Source organism: Nylanderia fulva, unplaced genomic scaffold (genome assembly GCF_048542155.1).
Source record: "Nylanderia fulva isolate GAGA-0341 unplaced genomic scaffold, ASM4854215v1 Scaffold471, whole genome shotgun sequence".
In the NCBI taxonomy this organism is placed as follows: Eukaryota; Metazoa; Arthropoda; class Insecta; order Hymenoptera; family Formicidae; genus Nylanderia; species Nylanderia fulva.
This window is the reverse complement of record NW_028190556.1, coordinates 3,110-22,759: the sequence shown is the minus strand read 5'-3', so window position 1 is coordinate 22,759 and position 19,650 is coordinate 3,110. Positions and strand designations below refer to the sequence as shown.

Genomic DNA, 19,650 nt, shown 5'->3' with positions numbered 1-19,650 from the left:
CGGAAAGTCTCGGGTTCGATTCCCGATTCAGCCGACTTTCGGATCAATATTTTTCTCGCCTATTTCTTTACAGGGGATGTTAAGAGAAGGAACAAGGGGAATTTCTGAGATCCCAACCATAGGATTCAAATTCCTTAATTTCCAAATTTTCTTTCTTTCTTAATTGTCGCAAAAACAAGGGTGGTGGAACTCATAAGCCTAGTGGAGAACTCTGGGCTGAGTACACATCACCCAGTTTAAAGACAAGAGTGAGGAGACACAATGGATCTCGCTAGATCTAGGTGCCGTCGGGGGCCAAGTCATGGAACCACTCACTACCTATCTACTACTACTACTACTAATTGTCGCAATAACATCGCGTTTGGCTCTATTGGTCGAGAGGAATGAAGTGTAGATTGTGGTTTTAAAATAAATTACATTATGTAAAATTGTATTACAGTGCAAACATGCATAAAATTGTATTACAGTGAAATTCGATTTTATTCATACAGATGAGAGATAAATTTAAATTAATTTTTTTATTATTATTAACTTTTATATTATTTCTTCTTTTTTAATGGAGCAAATTTATTTCAAATTTACAAAGAGCAAAGAAGAAAGCAGATTTTTTTATAGCAATAAAGTCATATGAAGAAAAATATACATCGTACCAAAATATATGGAGCAGTTCGAATCAAACAAGTGTCTTTATCGCTGTGATAAATGAATCGGAGAATGAATCATATGCTAGTGGAAATATGTATATATATAGGTGAGTTCTTGGAGGCGGGAGATATCGTGTAAGAAAAGAGAAGGATGCATTTTCGAGATCACGAAAGTTCCTCGTGCGTTTGATTGTGATTAAATCGCACCGTGTAGCTGCTAAAAGGCAGCATAACCTCAAAGCTGCGCATGACAGTGTTATTTTGGCGGCAAGGTCACACGTTGTCAGTTGTTAGAAAACCAAAGTCAGAGAGGTTTCTCGCTGCCAGAGATATATATAAGTACGCAGCTCTAATTGAAAGAGGAAGTGCGAAATTGCATCTTTGGAACGACTTTTTACTTGGATCAAAGATGGCAGAGGAACGCAAAAGAAGTGAGTTATTTCAAAAGTTATATACATTGGGATTGGCATCTTTCTGAGATGTGGCAGAAAAATATATTATACAGAAAATGAGATTTTATTACATTTTTGTAACAATAAATACATGTACATACGCAGAAATTATTCATACTTTTGCATTTATATGCGACATTTTAATTATAATATATATTTATTTGGTAAATCAAATAATCGACCAAACTAGCAAAAATCAATTTATCTTCACGACGTTTCGACCATGCGATTGTGGTCCTTATCAAGTGAACAATATATACTACAAAAAATAATTTTAAAAAAATATTAAAAATACAAAACTAAAATAAAATGAAAATATAATAACTACTCAAATATATATTTATTTGATTTATAATTTTGTCTCGTAAAGATTGCATGTACAAATTTCATTGGAAGCTTATTTGCAAATTCACTATAAATAATATGATTTTGTGCTGAATAATCTTACGATCTTTCGCGGAGTTAATGCGCTCATAATTTCAAGGACGAAAAAAAACTCGCTGCGTCATAGATAAAATTAAATCAGAAAAGGACCCGCGTTCTCGAGATTAAAATACGATGACATCGAATACATTATGCGAATGTAAACTTAACGATAATATCGTACGATGTGTTTTTATCATTTTTTTTCTTTGCGTGATTTCTCGCGTAATGTCGCGAAAAATTCTACTTGCACACGATAATGGCAGAATCACAAGATACTTGTTTCACGAGATTATATATATTTTGATTAAATGTAATAAAACGCAATTCAGCAATTGATATCTATTGAAGATCTAATTTTAGCCTTTTCATTTCTATAAAGATTATCGTGAGACTCGAGAATGCGATTGTTAAATATAATACTAATAAGTAATAAGTAATTAATAATGAATATTTAATGATGAATATTTAAAAATTATAATATATTTATTTATATAAATTAATTTTTAATAAAATATTTGTCAATTATTAAAATATATAATTATTTATCACGGAAATTTTAATGTGTAAAATATTAAGAGATTAATTATTATTACATATTTTTGTTATTGCTGTGAAAACAAATATAGCAAAAACTTTAAATATTTTTGAAGAATTTTATAACAGTATTCTCGAATTAGAAAAATTATATAGATTTACCTAAAAGCAAGCATTAAGATTTTGAAAGTTATATATTACAAATGAAAAATTAAGTACAATAAAAAAGAAATGATAAAAAATTTTTATTAAACAGATTTGTTATTAAACAGAAATGGATATCTCGAAAGTAAAAGAAAGATGAATTTTTATCTTTTATCACTTTTGTTTATTTATTACAACTTTATTTATTAGGTATTTCGCAATCACGATTGCAATTCATTCTAGATCAGTTTAAAAAGTAGGTTTGTGTCATTAATTTTTAATGCCGGAGGCATATATATGTGAAACAAATATTGCACAAGTGTAATTATATTTCCAGCATTTATGGCGACTGTATTATGTAAGGAGAATGTATTAAATATATATAACATTTTTATAGAGAGAATGCAATATGTACGTTATTTATAATTGTCAATATATAATTGTTACATTTTAAATGTATGAATGTTTTGTGAATGCTAAAAGAATTAAAATTTTTAAATTATCTTGTATTTTATCAGTATTACGAAATTGTTTTCTTTACTACACGCTATGTAAAAAAATGGGAATAAAACGCATTATTGCAATTTAGTTTTTAATGCTATGATTATTTTAAAATCATTTTTTTCAAATAATTATATAAAAATACAAAATTATAAAATAAAAGAGTATATATATATATATTATATATAAAGTAATTAAATACAATTTTGTTTAAAAATGATAAAAATGTAATATGTATGAATTTTATATGAGTGACGAATTAATTACATTTCATCAATGCTGAAAAATGATTCGCTGTAGCAGCAAAAAATTAGTTTCAAATTTACTGCCGCGAAATTAGCTCTAATCAATAATTAATGCATTTTTCTGATGAATTTTTTGCCTGTTTTGATAGACAATTTTGTGTTTTAGCTTAAAAATAAAAAAAGAAAAAATTAAATTTTTTTTTCTAAAAATTGGCTTCTCTATAATTAAATAATTAAGTATTAAGTACTGCAAGTTAAGCACTTATGTAAGTCATGTTAGAAGTTTTATTAAAGCTCTAATTGCGAAAAATCAAATAAATTAAGCTCACATGATAATAAAATTAAATGACGGTCAAAATTGGACCATTGAATTTTGAAAATAAAAATACAAGAAAACTTATTATATTGTGACATGTATATACAATTCAAGAACCGCACTCGTTGGCAGTCAGTCCCATCGCAGTTGGCAGTTGGTATATCAATTTGCCAATCATCCTTATCACAATGTGTGTGTTACAAATGCATATCTACGTATGCATAGTTTATATATCTCGTTTTATATTTTGCGTTTATAGTTTATGCATTTATAAAAGCAAAAACAAAAGAATTATATGCCACAATAAAATATTATATGCCATAATGCGCTTGACACAATACAGAATATTTTTATGTATAATTCTGAAATATATTTTAACTTTATATTTCATTACAAGATATCATAACTTCTCATCGAGATGTTATAATAATTAATTCTACTAATAGCATTAATGCTGACAATTCGAGTATTTCCATTTTTTTCTAGTTATTTTATAAAGCAAGACAATGCATTTAAGAGAATTCTTATATTATTTTACATTCATCTACATCTGCATGGTGAATAAGATTTTATTTCCTACTTTATTTCTATTACATTTCCATGCAATTTATCGTTGCACAATATCGCGTGATTGTCTTCCTGTCATTTTCTGCAACGCTTAAATTAGTCTAGATGTTCCGTTGATTTACATTATTAATGTAATTTCATGCAATCACTGGCACTTTTCTATTTATGAAGAAATAGTGTTTGCACAAAATACACAGAGATTTGTTTATATTTAAATTTAAATAGCGCACATATTACGCGCGCGCGCGTATATGTATATATATTGTAACACGAGTAAGAATAAAACTCGTTTATCATGTATATTCATTACATTCATAATATATTGTTACACTTGTGCAAATAATTAACTATTCATTACTTTTAATTGTGCACAAAAAAAACAAAGATGAAAATAGTCGATCGCATAATCAGATTTATTGATAAAAGAAAAAAGAAGTATCATTCGCATTAAACGAATTGTTCCACAGCTATATCATGTTTTAATACAAAAACTCATTTATTTATTGCATCTGTATCGGATATACAAAATAATTAAGAAAAAGGGATCATTATGTTTATGTTTTTATTACGTTATTATATTAATTATGCTTATCCTTCCTTGCTAATTAAGCTAAGCATTTAATTTCGAACGACGAAATTCTTTTCTTCGTATAAGATAGATAATTTGCTATTTGCATTTCATTGATACAAATATGTCCTTGACATACTCATTGGGAAATAGAAAAAAAATATTTTCTGGATAACGATTATGCGATCGACTAATCATCGACAGGAATCATCCAATCACTTGCCTCGTAAGCGTTTACGTTTTCCTGCTGGCATGTGGCATACGTACCAGGCTTATCCAATGTGTTTAGTCGAAGTTCTGCTAGTGAAACGACAGGATTAACGGGAGAGATCGGCAAGATCTGTTAATCAAACACGTATTTTTCAGTTTGTTTTCCGTGCAACTCGCTCATAAATCATGAGTTTTTTAAGTAAGTTGTAAAATTAATATTGTAATTATATGTTTGTGTCATATTTTTGTGTGCAGTTAAAAAATGTAGAGTTCAAAATATACTATTCGAATAACGTGTGGATAAAAATTACGTATATTCAGTATTATATATAATAGAATAATTGCTTACAAGGGGAGTGCACGGCCTTCCTCTCACCGATTTTAACGAAAAGTTTTTTATGTGTAGTATTTAATTAGAAACAAATTCTGTTAAAGCAAGAGAATGCGCTTCTCAAGCGTTCGTCTAAAAAAAAATGTTAAAGATTTGCCAGCATGTCTTAAGCCGTTACTATTTTTTTTTGTTTCTAGGAATATTTTTTAACATTAATAAATAAATATAAAGTTTTTTTAATTATTGGCATTTAATTTTTAACATGTTGTTCCATATATTTAAAGAAAATTCGAATGCTTTCTGTCAAAAATATAATATAAAGAAATATTTAATATTATACGAGAAATATATTACTATTAACTGAACATATAAATAAATTTACAATAATAATTTTTAATAATAATTATTAATTATTTACAATAATAATTTACAATAATAATTTTTTTAGACGAACGCTTGAGAAGCGCATTCTCTCGCTTTAACAGAATTTGTTTCTAATTAAGTACTATACATAAAAAAATTTTTGTTAAAATCGGTAAGGGGAAGGCCGTGCACTCCCTTTGTTAAATTACTCTGCAAAATTGAGCTTTTTTCTGTTTGTTTTTGTTCTAGAAGCAACAAAAATATATATGTACGTATCGAGAAAATATAACTTCTTTTATATTTTAAATTTATTTTTACTTTTACTCGGATATAAAAGATCACATGACTACAAAAAATATAAATTTGAGACATAATATAAAAATATAAAATATAAAAATATAATATAAAGCTATTTGTAGAATATAAATACTAATTTTAACATAAGAATATACGTGTATATGTGTAAAAAATTAAAATTTTATATTGTCTATGTATAAGAAATTTTATATATTGTGTTCAGTGAAAGAGAGGGATATATAATTTTTTTTGTGCATGGAATATAAGAAGTTTGGTATTTTACATATATAATAAATGTTTCTTCATAATTTAATTTTCGCGAATTCTCTCTGCGAATGAGTCTCATATACATATAATAATAATAATAATTATTTATTTCATATGTGATAAATATTACGTGTGAAATATAATCGAATGACATTGATATTTAATATATGATATTTATTAATTGTACTGTATTAATTTACATTTATTGACATTTAGTGTTTGACGTAATCATTCTGATTGTTGTACGATCAGGAAACTGCAAATACAGAGTGATTATGTCGCATTTGGTCGAGCTTCATGAATATCTAAATTTCATAATAATGTAGTAACAATGTGGAATGATTAAATTTACAAATATTTTAAATATCTCTCTCTCTCTCAACTATATTAATTATATCAAATTGCACAAGTGTCATATTTTTTATCGCATGTGTTAACAATTTATAGAGAGTCTATCTATGTACAATATTCAATTTAGAATTTCATAAAATAAACTATGTTTCGAAATAGTGGGTATAATATATGATATGTGATATAAAGTTCTATTTATCTCTGTAAGAATAAAATTCTATTTATCTCTCCCTCCTTCTCTCTATAAATAGTATAATAAGGCACATAATTAATTATGATTTTATGTATACATACACATGCACAGCATATTACGGCATTTTTACATACAATTTGCTTTTAAAAAGGAGAACCAGGAACGAAAATAAAGTTTGCATTTAAAATGCAAACTTTTTTCGATTTAACAACTCATTGTAATTAACTTGTTGCGTAACTCATACTTTTTGCAATTGTGCGTTTAGTTGCAAAATAACTTTAAAAAAATTTACATTGTTATTTATATATTCATATTTGCATCCAAAAAACATGCAATAAAAAATTAATTAATTCTACTATTTTTTTAATCAAAATAATTTAAAAAAAGGAATGATAATAAAAGTAATACATCAAAATTACAATATAAATATGTAATTATAAAATAGGTAAATTAAAGGTCGACCAAACTGGCTATAAGCAAATTTATTAAATTCACAACGTTTCGACCATTGTTTGCGGTCCTTTCCAGATAAAGATTGAAATTACAAGAGTGATAAACGAGACTACAGTGGCATGTCATATTAATAATATTAAACAAATATAATACAGTGACAAACGTATTACTACCTTATTAAGATTCAGGTAGTCAAACCAGGCCTTTTGTCCTTATTTATTTTCGTTCAATTATTACACTTAATCAATTGTATTAAAAACTTTTGAAATTAACGTTAAATATGAGATAATGTTTTCCACATGACAAATATGAGAATATTGTAAACGATTGACTTTGTGAAGATTAAATCACTTTATGAAAAACAATATGAAACGTCATTATTACAAGAAAAATAAACTCAAGCAATCTTTATTATTTTATCATAAATAGGATTTAAATTATAATATAAATTTGTTTATAGCCAGTTTGGTCGACCTTTAATTTATCTCTTTTATAATTTTATCACTGGCGACTTTTATAATATACATATATCTCGATAAATATATAATGCACAAATGAATATGTAATGTAGGGACGTCAACGGAGGAGAGTTTGCAGTATATCAGGCAATCTCTAAAATCGGAAGAAATGGATCATTTGGAAGGCACTCATTTCGACAGGCTTATTCCGCATCTGTTTATTATTCTTGGAGCATCTGTGAGTATTTAGTTTTGAAAAAAAATTACATGCAATTAAGTAATAAGTAAAAATAAATAATAAGGTATATAATTATTATAATTAATTACAATTATAAGAGCAAATAATTTATATTTTATTTCCATTTATAATTGTTTATCGCAGTATTTGTATTTTAATACACAGTTTTACATACTTTGATAATTTAATTGTAAATGTTTTGATTATATTGTTCAACAATTATATTTGTTTCTAAAACAAATGATATTAAAATAGGTAAAATAAATTTATGAAGTGATTCACCCAAATTTTCAAAGTTTTCCAATAACGCTAAAATTTGCAGAAAGTGTAGTTCTAACAAAAGTAAAATTACTTCTTGTTTAACCCATGTTCTACGGGTTTTTTTTGTTAACAGGGATTTGAATTTTTATTTGAGCCGTTGCGTTCAACTTCAAACGTTGATAAATTTCAGAAGACTACTCCGATTTTAAAAAATAAAGTGTGGTTTCGAAAGGTCTTTTTACGTACTTTAATCCTGTAAAATTAGTTTTTTCTTTCAATAGCAATTTAGAGAAGAATTTCAAAAAACAAAGTAAAAATCAATTTTTTCTCAAATTTAGACATCTTCGATTTTCTTCAAAAAAATCTTTAAAAAAAGTACAAATTTTCTCCTTTAAAACGCTTCCAGGACCAAGATAGGTAGGCTTTTAGTTTTTAAGATCTAGTCCATATTAGAACCAAGCGCGTCATTTACGATACAGTTCGGGCGCTGTTACAAATACAGGAAGATATCTAGCCAGAGAGAGAGAGAGAGAGAGAGAGAGAGAGAGAGAGAGAGAGAGAGAGAGAGAGAGAGAGAGAGAGAGAGAGAGAGAGAGAGAGAGAGAGAGAGAGAGAGAGAGTTCTATTGCTTGTGGCCAGGCGTGGTGACTTCTTATATATTATATCAACGTTTAAAGTTGGACGCAACGGCCCAAAATTCATGGTCAAAATTCAAGTCCTTGTTAACAAAAAATCCATAGGGCGTGGGCCAAACGACTTGAGAAATAATTTTACTTTTGATAGGACTACACTTTCTATAAATTTTAGCGTTATTGAAAAAGTTTGAGAATTTAGGTGGATTACTTCATAAATAATGCTCCATATACATTATAATAAGCAGATATTTAATTTCTTGTATCTTATATTTTTTTCATTATATGTCCGAATTTTGATTTTAATATTATATGCTTATTTTGGTGACAAATAGGGTGATCTTGCCAAAAAGAAGATCTATCCAACTCTCTGGTGGCTTTTTCGAGACAATCTTCTGCCGAAACCCACTACCTTTTTTGGCTATGCTAGAAGCAAATTGACGGTGCAACAATTGCGTGAAAAGTGTCATCAATATATGCAAGTAAAACCAGACGAGGCGAAAAAATATGAAGAATTTTGGAAGCTAAATCATTACGTTGCTGGCTCATATGATAATGCAGAAAGCTTCGAACTACTAAATGATGAATTGCGAAAATATGAACAAGGAGAAATTGCACACAGGCTGTTTTATTTGGCACTACCACCGAGCGTGTTTGAGAGCGTTACACGACACCTTCGACATGTCTGTATGGCAAAAAAGTAAGCACACAATTTTGGATTTGTGAAATTTTTATGCGAAAAATAAAACAACGTGAATTAAAAATTAAAAAAAAGAAATATCTTATAAGAATCTATGAAATAGTTGATTTATTATATTAATAATTAAAAAATATATTTTTCCAAGTTTTATTACAACAAATTCAGACTATATTAAAATTTTAGAGGATGGACGAGAATAATAATTGAGAAACCGTTCGGCCACGACGCTATCTCGTCGCAGATACTCTCCGATCACTTGGCATCTCTATTCAGCGAAGACCAAATGTATCGTATTGATCATTACCTCGGTAAGGAAATGGTGCAGAATTTAATGACTCTGAGATTCGGGAATAGGGTGTTCAATCCGTCATGGAACCGAGATAATATAGCTTCGGTGCAGATCACCTTCAAGGAACCATTCGGTACTCACGGCAGAGGTGGCTATTTCGATGAGTTCGGTATCATCAGGGATGTGATGCAGAATCATCTGCTGCAGATTTTGTCTCTAGTAGCCATGGAGAAACCCACATCTTGCCATCCGGACGATATTAGAAACGAGAAGGTAAAGGTTCTGAGATGTATGAAGGAACTACAGCTTGAAGATGTCGTTCTCGGTCAATATGTCGGAAATCAAGATACTGAAGATCCGGAGGCACGTTTCGGTTACTTGGATGATCCTACGGTACCAGCAGGCTCTAATACGCCGACATTTGCTTTGGCGGTGCTGAAAATAAATAACGAAAGATGGGATGGCGTTCCGTTCATTCTCAAATGTGGAAAAGGTAAGAAGATTGGAGAGATCTATTTTTTGGAAAGTATTTGCTTCTTTTTCTTCTAATAATTTCTTCTAATATTACAGCTCTAAATGAACGGAAAGCAGAAGTTCGAATACAATATCACAATGTATCAGGTGATATCTTTGATGGGAAGGCGAAAAGGAATGAAATGGTGATAAGAGTGCAACCGGGTGAAGCTTTGTATATAAAAATGATGACGAAGTCACCTGGTATTACGTTTGATATGGAAGAAACGGAATTGGATCTAACTTATGGTAGTAGATACAAGGTAAATGACATACACTTTATTGAGGAATTTAACATTTATATTAAAATTGGCAAAGACTAGAACATCTCGTAATAATAAATATATAATATACTACGCGCTCATAATATACATATGTTATAATTATCATATTTTGCTTTTTTAGGATTTAAAATTACCGGATGCTTATGAAAGATTGATCTTAGATGTTTTTTGCGGTTCGCAAATGCATTTCGTGCGAAGTGACGAATTACAGGAAGCATGGCGAATATTCACCCCCTTACTCCATCGAATCGACAAAGAGAAAATTCTACCTATTCCGTATAAGTACGTAGCGCGAAATATTATATGTCTTACGTATGTATTGAAGCATGTATGATTGTCTATTTAAAATTTCAGATACGGATCCCGGGGGCCTAAAGAAGCGGACGACATGGCGAAAAATAATAATTTCGCTTACTCTGGTTCGTACAAATGGGTGAAGCCGTGACATTGTGATACAGGATCATTACACAGGGTGGACTATTTTAATCAATACAAGCAGATATCTCATAAAGTAAGCAAAATAGAAAAATATGTTTTATACAAAAGTTGTAGGATTCAGAGGGGGACACTTGATGAGGGCCAATAAGGCCGATTTTTGGGCCCAAGTGTCGCACGTTTTTGATCGCATATTTGTATAGTTGAGGTCGAGAGCTTTCCGAAACACCCTATGAAAACCTTTTTACGTTAGGGAAAGTGAAAGTTATAAACCCTTAAAGTTAAAGAAACACACATGCATGAAGTAGACTGCTTTAATTTTGTGGTTATTTAGGAGTTATTTTAAGATCAACTTGATTTTTTTAAATGGAACCACCAATTTTTCATATCATATTTTCGTAGTTGCTGATGTCGAGACCTTTCCAAAACACTATAATAAAACATTTTTTATGCGCCTATACAAAAGTGTGTGCTCCCCGCTTTAAGGTATGGTTATCTTTATAACTCAAAAAGTCATCTTTATAACTCAAAAAGTAATTAATGAAAAAGTATTTTATTATAGTGTTTTGGAAAGATTTCGACATCAGCTATAAGAATATATGAAAAATTGATGGTTTCATTTAAGAAAATCAGATTGACCTTAAAATGACCCCTAAATTTGACTCCAAGGTCAAGGTCAGAATCCTCATCAAGTATCCCCTTCTGAATTCTACAACTTTTGTATAAAACATTTTGCTTACTTTATGATATCTGCGTGTATTATTTAAAATGGTCCACCTTGTATATCATGCAAGTACAAATCCTAAAAAATCTATGAAGATTTGTTTAGAGACGAATAATTTTTAACTGTCGCATTCCAAAAATTTTGAGATTGTTATACATGTATTATTTTACAATTTTACATGCATTTCTATATATTTCGTTTTTATTTTACAAAGTTATCATATGTAATAATCTCAGTTCAGGGATGTTATTTCCATTTAAGGTAAGCATATTATCTTTCTAAAATTAATTGTGAGGAAATAAATATCGACTAATCTATTTAGATCAATTTTATTAAATCTTGATAGTTGTGAAATACGTATGATGCTAATCGCGACATACTTGTGTACAAATATTTTTGATAATACAAATTATACAGCATTAGAGATTTGTGTGAGATTATTTATAACTATAAATAAATAAGAGAAAGTTGAACTGCTATATGTATATATATTTTCATGAAAAAGCTTTACTCAAAGTGTGTCATAAAGATAAGCAGTATATCCAAACATCTTACATCTCTTATAACACACTTTTGCAACTCATTATTTAATCTTGCTATTCAGCTCTCTCTTATATGAAAAATCAATGATATATATTTTATATAAATATATCAATATATGAATACAAAAATTGATATGATTATCAATGAACTAAAAATTATATAATTTATACATATTTAATAAATATATATTTTTTTGTTTAAATATTAAATGGTAAAAAAGTTGAAAAAGGAAGTAAGAGATCCTTGCACACATATTAAAATTTTCTTGAAGTATTCATTGTGATATAAAAAAAGTTAAGGATATATATAAAAACAAAATCTAGGAAAAAATTTAAAAATTTAAAGTATTATATACTTGTAAAATTGATATATAGTAGTAGATGATTAAAAAAGATATAAATCAATACATATTTTCTTAATTTAATGGTCAACACAAGTAAAAAAACAAATTTAATAATAGTTTGCACACATTTATTGATAAATAAAAATACGATCATGTAATATCGCTATTTGGAATGTACATAAGGGATCCTTATATCTTGTTATTAATTTACAACTTAAAACAGTCAACATTAATGATATAGAAAAAAAACAAATTATATAATCTTTTACTGCAAAAGTGAAAATAAAGTTTGATTTCAAAACGGCTGAACTGACTAGAATAACAATAGTAGACAAAAAAAATCGGCAAAATAAAAATTCAATATAGAAAAAGAAATTAATTTAATCACTGATTTAAGCAATTAAATTCATTAAGATTCTACAAACAAATTTCGATATAATTTTAATTAAGCAGAAAGTTTGTAGAATGTATTTTTGTTGTGCATAAAAGAATTATTAATTTGTTAATTAAGGGTCAATACATATTACAAAAAATCTATAATACATGTTATAATTCATGTTCTTATAAAATGTTTTTGTAAATCATTCTTTTTTATATGTAGGTACTGTTTTATTTTTCTATTTAGATTTATGGAGATCCAGATGTGTGACACAGTTAACAGCCGAAAATCAGTGTATTTTATTAAAATGTATTCTAAATTTTAATAACTATGTATATATTGTTGTTTTTACATATAAAAGAGAAAATTATAATTTAAAATTAGCGATATCTAATGATAAAAAATGACTACCAACACTATGATGCATTGCACAAATTAAATATAAAAAAAAATTAAATGTTTTTACATATTTCGTCAAAAGTAGCTTCGTTAAATATTTTCTTGATTAGAACCATTCACCGCAATACCAAATATGAATTTAAAATTTCTGCAGTGTTGATCAATATGGCAATGTTTTTTTTTGGTTGAACACACTTCACAACAGTATAGTAATTCGTAAAAATGTCGCAATTTTATCCAGGTCTATGATTTAATTAAAATACGATTTATATGAATTTTACTTATATCAAACTTAAATTTCACATGCTACAGGATCCAACAATTCATCCCAATTGATACTTCTCTGAAATACCTCCTGTTGCAACCATAATTCATAATGTTGTTTAAATTCCTCAGTCAATTCTACATTTGTACCAAGTACTGACGTTACAGATGCGTCAATTGGTTCCATCTCTTCATCTCTCAAGACATTCGAGTATCTTCGATTATTGAATTGATCAACACATGTACGTAACTCGCACTCTTCAACTTGAAAATCCCATGGCCGTGCTTCTAAATCTAATTAATATATATATATATATATGAAATTATATAGTCACATTCTTTGTGTCATAAAAGACCCCGCACAAAACCACGAAACGACAAGCCGTTCGGTCAAATTTTTTGAAACTTCTAAAATATATTTTTGTAGAAATTATATCACTAGAAAAGTAACGCTAGACAACATTTCGATACTTCTATCGGCTGAATGGCTCGATGAATGTTCGAATGGCTCGAGTTTTATGTTCAAGAGGACTTTTCAGCATCACATCAATAAACATTTTTCGAAGTTTCAGAAAATTTGACCGAACGGCTTTTTTCCGTGGTTTTGTGCGGGATCCTTTGTTAGCAAAATAACATTTATGTGTAATAAATTTGATATTAAAGTTTTGATAAATTTTAAAAAGGACACACATATATTTGTATTTACTTTTTCAATTATAATTATAAATAATGCAAAATCTAAATTTATTATACCATTGCCATATGCCCAATCGTCGTTTAAGCGATGTCGAACCTTTGCATATATAACACTGATTGTTTTCATATTTGTTTTTCTCCATTGTCGACCGAGATATTTCGTTTGCATTTTCAATAATTTTAAAACGTATAATTGCATCATTGCATGTCTAACTTTCAATGTACGTTTTAAAATAGGTGCTGATTTAAAAACAACCAGCATCTGCAAATATGAATAATTTGAATATATAATTGAATATATACATTTTAATATATATATATACATTATGTGCAATGTCATATATATATATGTATGTATGTATGTATGTATATATATATATATATATATATATATATATATATATAATTATTGTTGACTTACCATTATCCTACTATGTTTCCATTTAGTTAATTTGTTTAAAATTCTTAGTAAATTGATACAAGAGAAAACATTTCTCCATGAAAAAGATTGACTGTGACCAATTTCGAGACTATCAGTAGTTAACTCTGGCTGATCGCCAATAACACACATGGGGAAGTCCAAAATAGGAATACTATTGCAAAAAAAATTATTAATAATTGGATTATAATGCATATGATTAGAAATTTAACTCGCAATCACATTCTTACTTACACATTCTTTGATTCTATGTAAGTTATAATGTTCTGATTTAAAAATTTTAATACAAGTGGTATGCAATTGGCAAATACTAAATGCTGTGACATAAATTCGAATTGGTATATGTGATTCAGCTTGAAATGTTTAAGCAGCAATAATAAAATTGCAGAAACAGCTTTAACAATGATCTCTTTATGTCGGCTAACATCGATTCCTAATTTCATTGATTGTAGTACTGTCATTCTGAAATAATATAATAAAAAAGTTTTTTTTTCTAAAAAGATTTTATGTTAATATTACATATTATTATTTGTACTCACGGCATTTCTTCAGGTAGTACGTCAGCCAAAATATTAATGCTGTCCGTTTTGGCTTTACTAGTCGGTGCAGCAGCAAGTAATATCTTCAATAATGCAATCATATATTGTGGCAAATTCGGTAATATAGCTTGATAAAGAATTTCTGTTGGCGTTTGACGTAATGGTGGTTCTGAAGTGCTCATTGGATTTCTTGCTATTTCTTCTTCCCTTTGTATTTGAATTTCTGCTAGAGACGTATACATATGCTAAAACATTGTAACATTTAGTATAGTAAATTGCATTGTAATACTATAATAATTTATATGTTTTAAGCAAATACCTTTTTCAGAGTAGTGACACCTTCATGAATCGGTTGCGGCAAACCTGCTAAACTTTCTCTGTCTCCTTGTAATTTGTAACCAACAAATTTTAGTCTCGCAACTTCAAGAAAGCTGTCTACATCTTTTTGCCTTACTTTGGGTGTCCATGGTAAACCTAATGAATAATAGTAGATATTAATATAAGATACAAATTAAAAAAATTAAATTAATATATTACCTTTTCCTTTCATAAGTTGTGGAATGCTTGGCCTCATTTGCGATTGATTATTTTGATCTTCATAATATGTTTGATTCCAACAGCCACCAGGTCCACCAGGACCCAGGAATACAATCACCTCACCATCTCCTTCATTTGTCGTAGTATTATTTGGAGGTTCGCCTCCTTCATACTCCATACCTAAGCCTGGATCATCTAATGAACTTTGTTTCATCAGAAAATTCTGTAAAAAATTTGCAAATTAATATATGTAAAAGTTTCAAAGCAATTATAGTATAAGATATATATAATTATAGTATAGTAATAATTAATAATAATATTATGTATAATACTAATTTTAAATGGAAAAATTACCCGTCGAAAAGGTCGATTGTTCCTTTTCTGATTTTGTGTTTCTAATAAATCTGCTGCACTCATAGGTGGAGAACTTGCCCTCATTGTTCTAGCAACTTCAATAGTGTCTTCCTGCTGTGTATCGAGACCAGCTTCCTCACGATACAGTTTCTTCAACTCTCTAAGTGAGTCGATGCCACCGAGAGAAACCAGAATTAGCTTCCACAAAAGTAAGAGAACTTTCTTCATAGGAAAATGTGGTGCCGAGCCACTGCAGAAGCATGTCACCATACCAAGAAGTTTAACAATCAGTAATTCTTCTCCATATGGATTTACTATAGAGAAAACATATCCATTAACATTTTAGAAGAACAAACTTTCTTTTGAAATATGATAGTTGTTAAGATATTCTAGATAAACACAATGACATACCAAGATCTTCTTTGAAACCTTCAACATTTTCTTTATACTCGCTGTGTTCAATATTTTTTAATTCCTCTCTCATCACTTCTGTTATAATGTACAAAACGGACAGAATGACTCTTAGATCTATTGAATCAGCAAGACTAACAGCTAGCTTTCTCATTGCTGTGGTAGCAGTTGTGCTATTCCTGTAAAAAATTCTTTAATGTACAAAAAGTCAAATAAGAATCTGTGCATTCCAGTATGACAAATATATATAGTATAATCTTACTCGATCTCAATATTTAGCAGTTCAACAAATGCTGGAAAAATGCCAGCTTCATAGAGTAACATTACATTTGTCCTAGTCCAGTCTTGTTGTTCTTTGTCAGACTGTACCTCAGCCCAACAACCCTGAGCTAAATAAAGGATGCAGCGTGCCGCCTTCATTCTGAGCTGTTTATTGGAAACTTCTAATTGATCCAGCAATTTATAGATTACAGATTTTTGTTGTGGTCTTGTTAAATTTTGCCACCATGGTCTTAATTTGTACCATTCCATCTGATCTTCAAAAGCCTACAATTTATAAAAGCTCATTTAATCTGGGTTTTATACGTGTTGCTATACTAATTATTTTTTATTTCTAGCATAACAAATTCATCATTATAACTCAACTATACCTTAAGATTAAGTTGTAATTCATACTGCTCTGTATAGCTATATAACTCGGCAATTTCATTAGTATGTATATCAGTGTCATCATAAACAAATTCCAGATCTGCTGTAGTTCTGTTGGGATCCTGTTGCTTCTCCTGGATTAAAAGAATAATAAAACGAATTTAGACATAAATATAATTGAGAAAATTTAATAATACGATAAAAGCTAATGGGCTAATTGTAGAAAATTTTTATCTCTGCTGAGAATCACATTATACATTTATTCTAGTTTTATGAAAATATATTTTCCAGATTTCCAATCTAATATGGAACAATATATATATATATATATATATATATATATATATATATAAATTATATCCATAATACATCTCCAAACATGGACCATGACTTATTTGCACTAATCAGAAATGAAATAATAGTCGTGAGTGCTGTCAAAAGGAAGGTTAAAAGACAATCTGGTTCACCAGCTTATTTAAAAGTGATGAGAAATTGGAGACTGGACCCCCGTGGACAGGATCGCGTTTGCCGTTTCCATTCGCATCGTCTATTGCTGCGTCGTGCTCAAGGAAAGACGACATTTTCGTCCTTTGACATTTACGTCACTTTAATCGCCCGGACGACGAATATTGCACTATAAATTGTTCGCTATCCCGTCTAACCCCGATTTATAATAACGAGGATCCCCGAAGATCTCCGTTCGCGACTGCTGCTGGATACTTCCGTGCCATTGAGCTCTATAGTATACTTAACTTTTCCTATACTATCCTATAGAAAATCGGAGCCAGAATTAGAAAGAGACATGTATATTCTTGGGTGGATCTCTGTCTGTGTTTATACTGTACCATCTGAACTAAAAACATTTCTCTCTCATCAGACATTTAGATAGATTTTCTCTAGAAAATATTTTAGTTTTTTTTATTTAAACAGCAAAATTAGAAATGGTTAATGGTAAATTATTTTTTTTTCATTCATAAAGTATACATGTATATTCTAAAGCTCATTTTTCATGCATTTCTTCAGAAATATCACATACAACATATATTTTCTCATCACAGGATAACATCTAAAATATTGTTTTTTTTTAATAAAAATTTGAAATATAATATATACGCAATATGATTTAACTGATAAAAAAATCATAATTATTTTTCTTGCAAAAAAAGAATACTTTTATGTATAATTATTAATTGCAATGCATTGTAATGCATTGTAACTACAATAAAAAATGCAATACAATGAAAAGGTAAGATTATACAAATATTCAATAAGACAGTTTTCTGATATTGCAATTTTTGAGATATTCATAATATATTAGATATAGAGAATTTAGATAAAAAATAGATTATGTATTTAAGAATATAGATTTTATGGATACATAATTTGGGAAGATATAATTTAAGAACAGTTTAAAAGCAACTTTTTTATTTATTTCTTCTTGTTAATTATTTCTCAAAACTTTTAACAGTTTATTTCATTTAGAACACAGAAAGTATTTAAAAAAGTATAAGATAAATGTAAAAATGACAGCTCTTCTCTTTTGGCAGCATCACACACATACACATATTTTACATTTTCTATGTTCAAAATATATTACACATTGAAGGATAAAAAAAATATTTAATACGTGCAATAAAAACAGATATATTTTTTTGTCATGCTAATTATATATTCTGATAATTTTGAAATTTTCTTAATATATATACATATATTAATTCATAATTCTTTGCTTCCAGGAATCTATGTTTATTTTACATGCACCTTACATTTAATGAACGTCATCTAAGGGTAACAGAAAATTACATAAGAGAAAAGAAAAGAATATACAGTTTGGAATTTAATAAAGGTATTAAATAAAAGTAAATATATAATTCTCAAAAAATTAGGGCACACACAAGCAACATTGCATTGCTACTACATGATATACTTGATTTTGTTGCGCAAGATAACACTAAAGCCTTTGCATATTTTTGGCTTCCAAAAATACTTATAAAGATTGTAGACATAAGTAAGTCGAAATACACATATACAATCAATGCGAAAATAACATTGTGAGAAAATTAAACCCATTCAAATAAAAAAAAAAAAAAAATTGACGTCCAACAACCACAATATAAGATCAGAGCACATTCTTACCATATTTAACCTAAAATTATTTAACAGAGATCACACACATTCAGCAAGAAAATCAGTCAGAATTCCCCGTACAAGTGTCGTTTAAACACGATTTATACGTGGTTACAATATATATATATATATATATATATATATCTGAGAGAGACATGTTTATGGAAAAAAAATCTGTCAAAATTTCTTTTATTTTTACGCTTCACTCACACAAGCGAGTCGAGATTTCGAGACAGACGAATGTCTCGCGATATCGATACATCGATTAAGAGCGTTCGAGAGTTCGATATCTCGAAATTCTAAATTTCACGAATGTCGCGATTTGGTGAATCAATTGGCATGCTTTATGAGAAAAGGAAGAAGTCAATTTTATCACTCTATATACATACAGTGAACACTTGTAAAATTGGTTATTATAGATAAAATATATATTTAATAATATAGATAAAATATCATAAGTATAAAAAATAATCTGTGATGTCCTTGCAAAAAAATATATGTATGAGGGAAAAGAAGAGAGAGAGCTAGAAAGAAAAAAAATTCTTTTTAATATATAAAATTCTTAATAAAATATA

At 28.6% G+C, this 19,650-nt stretch overlaps 2 protein-coding genes across 5 annotated transcripts; one reads left to right on the top strand and one right to left on the bottom strand.

Moving 5' to 3' along the window:
* Nucleotides 1-261: 261 nt before the first annotated feature.
* Nucleotides 262-14,258, top strand: Zw (glucose-6-phosphate 1-dehydrogenase Zw). Of its 3 annotated transcripts, XR_014925658.1 has the most exons (8): nt 262-1,075; nt 7,434-7,558; nt 8,787-9,151; nt 9,335-9,933; nt 10,011-10,216; nt 10,359-10,519; nt 10,592-10,748; nt 12,908-14,258. XR_014925658.1 is itself a non-coding variant. In XM_029314694.2 (7 exons), the coding sequence occupies exons 1-7, from the start codon at nt 892-894 to the stop codon at nt 10,680-10,682; spliced, it is 1,731 nt and encodes a 576-aa protein (XP_029170527.2). In that variant the 5' UTR covers nt 263-891; the 3' UTR covers nt 10,683-11,820. The 3 variants fall into 3 exon arrangements, 2 of the variants coding, with proteins under 2 accessions (XP_029170527.2, XP_085342866.1); XM_029314694.2 differs by lacking the exon at nt 12,908-14,258 and having other exon boundaries at nt 263-1,075; nt 10,592-11,820; XM_085486740.1 differs by lacking the exons at nt 262-1,075; nt 12,908-14,258 and adding an exon at nt 4,530-4,806 and having other exon boundaries at nt 10,592-11,820.
* On the bottom strand, nt 10,418-19,306 carry Strip (striatin interacting protein). 2 transcript variants are annotated; one of them, XM_085486738.1, is made up of 13 exons: nt 17,794-17,844; nt 17,416-17,716; nt 16,951-17,082; nt 16,563-16,846; nt 16,301-16,479; nt 15,890-16,203; nt 15,536-15,758; nt 15,318-15,472; nt 14,999-15,243; nt 14,694-14,921; nt 14,442-14,613; nt 14,078-14,282; nt 10,418-13,618 (listed from the first exon to the last, which is right to left on the bottom strand). In XM_085486738.1, exons 2-13 carry the CDS (start codon nt 17,527-17,529, stop codon nt 13,353-13,355), a joined length of 2,517 nt encoding a protein of 838 aa, XP_085342864.1. In that variant the 5' UTR covers nt 17,530-17,716; nt 17,794-17,844; the 3' UTR covers nt 10,418-13,352. The 2 variants fall into 2 exon arrangements, with proteins under 2 accessions (XP_085342864.1, XP_085342865.1); XM_085486739.1 differs by lacking the exons at nt 17,416-17,716; nt 17,794-17,844 and adding an exon at nt 19,085-19,306.
* Nucleotides 19,307-19,650: the final 344 nt, after the last annotated feature.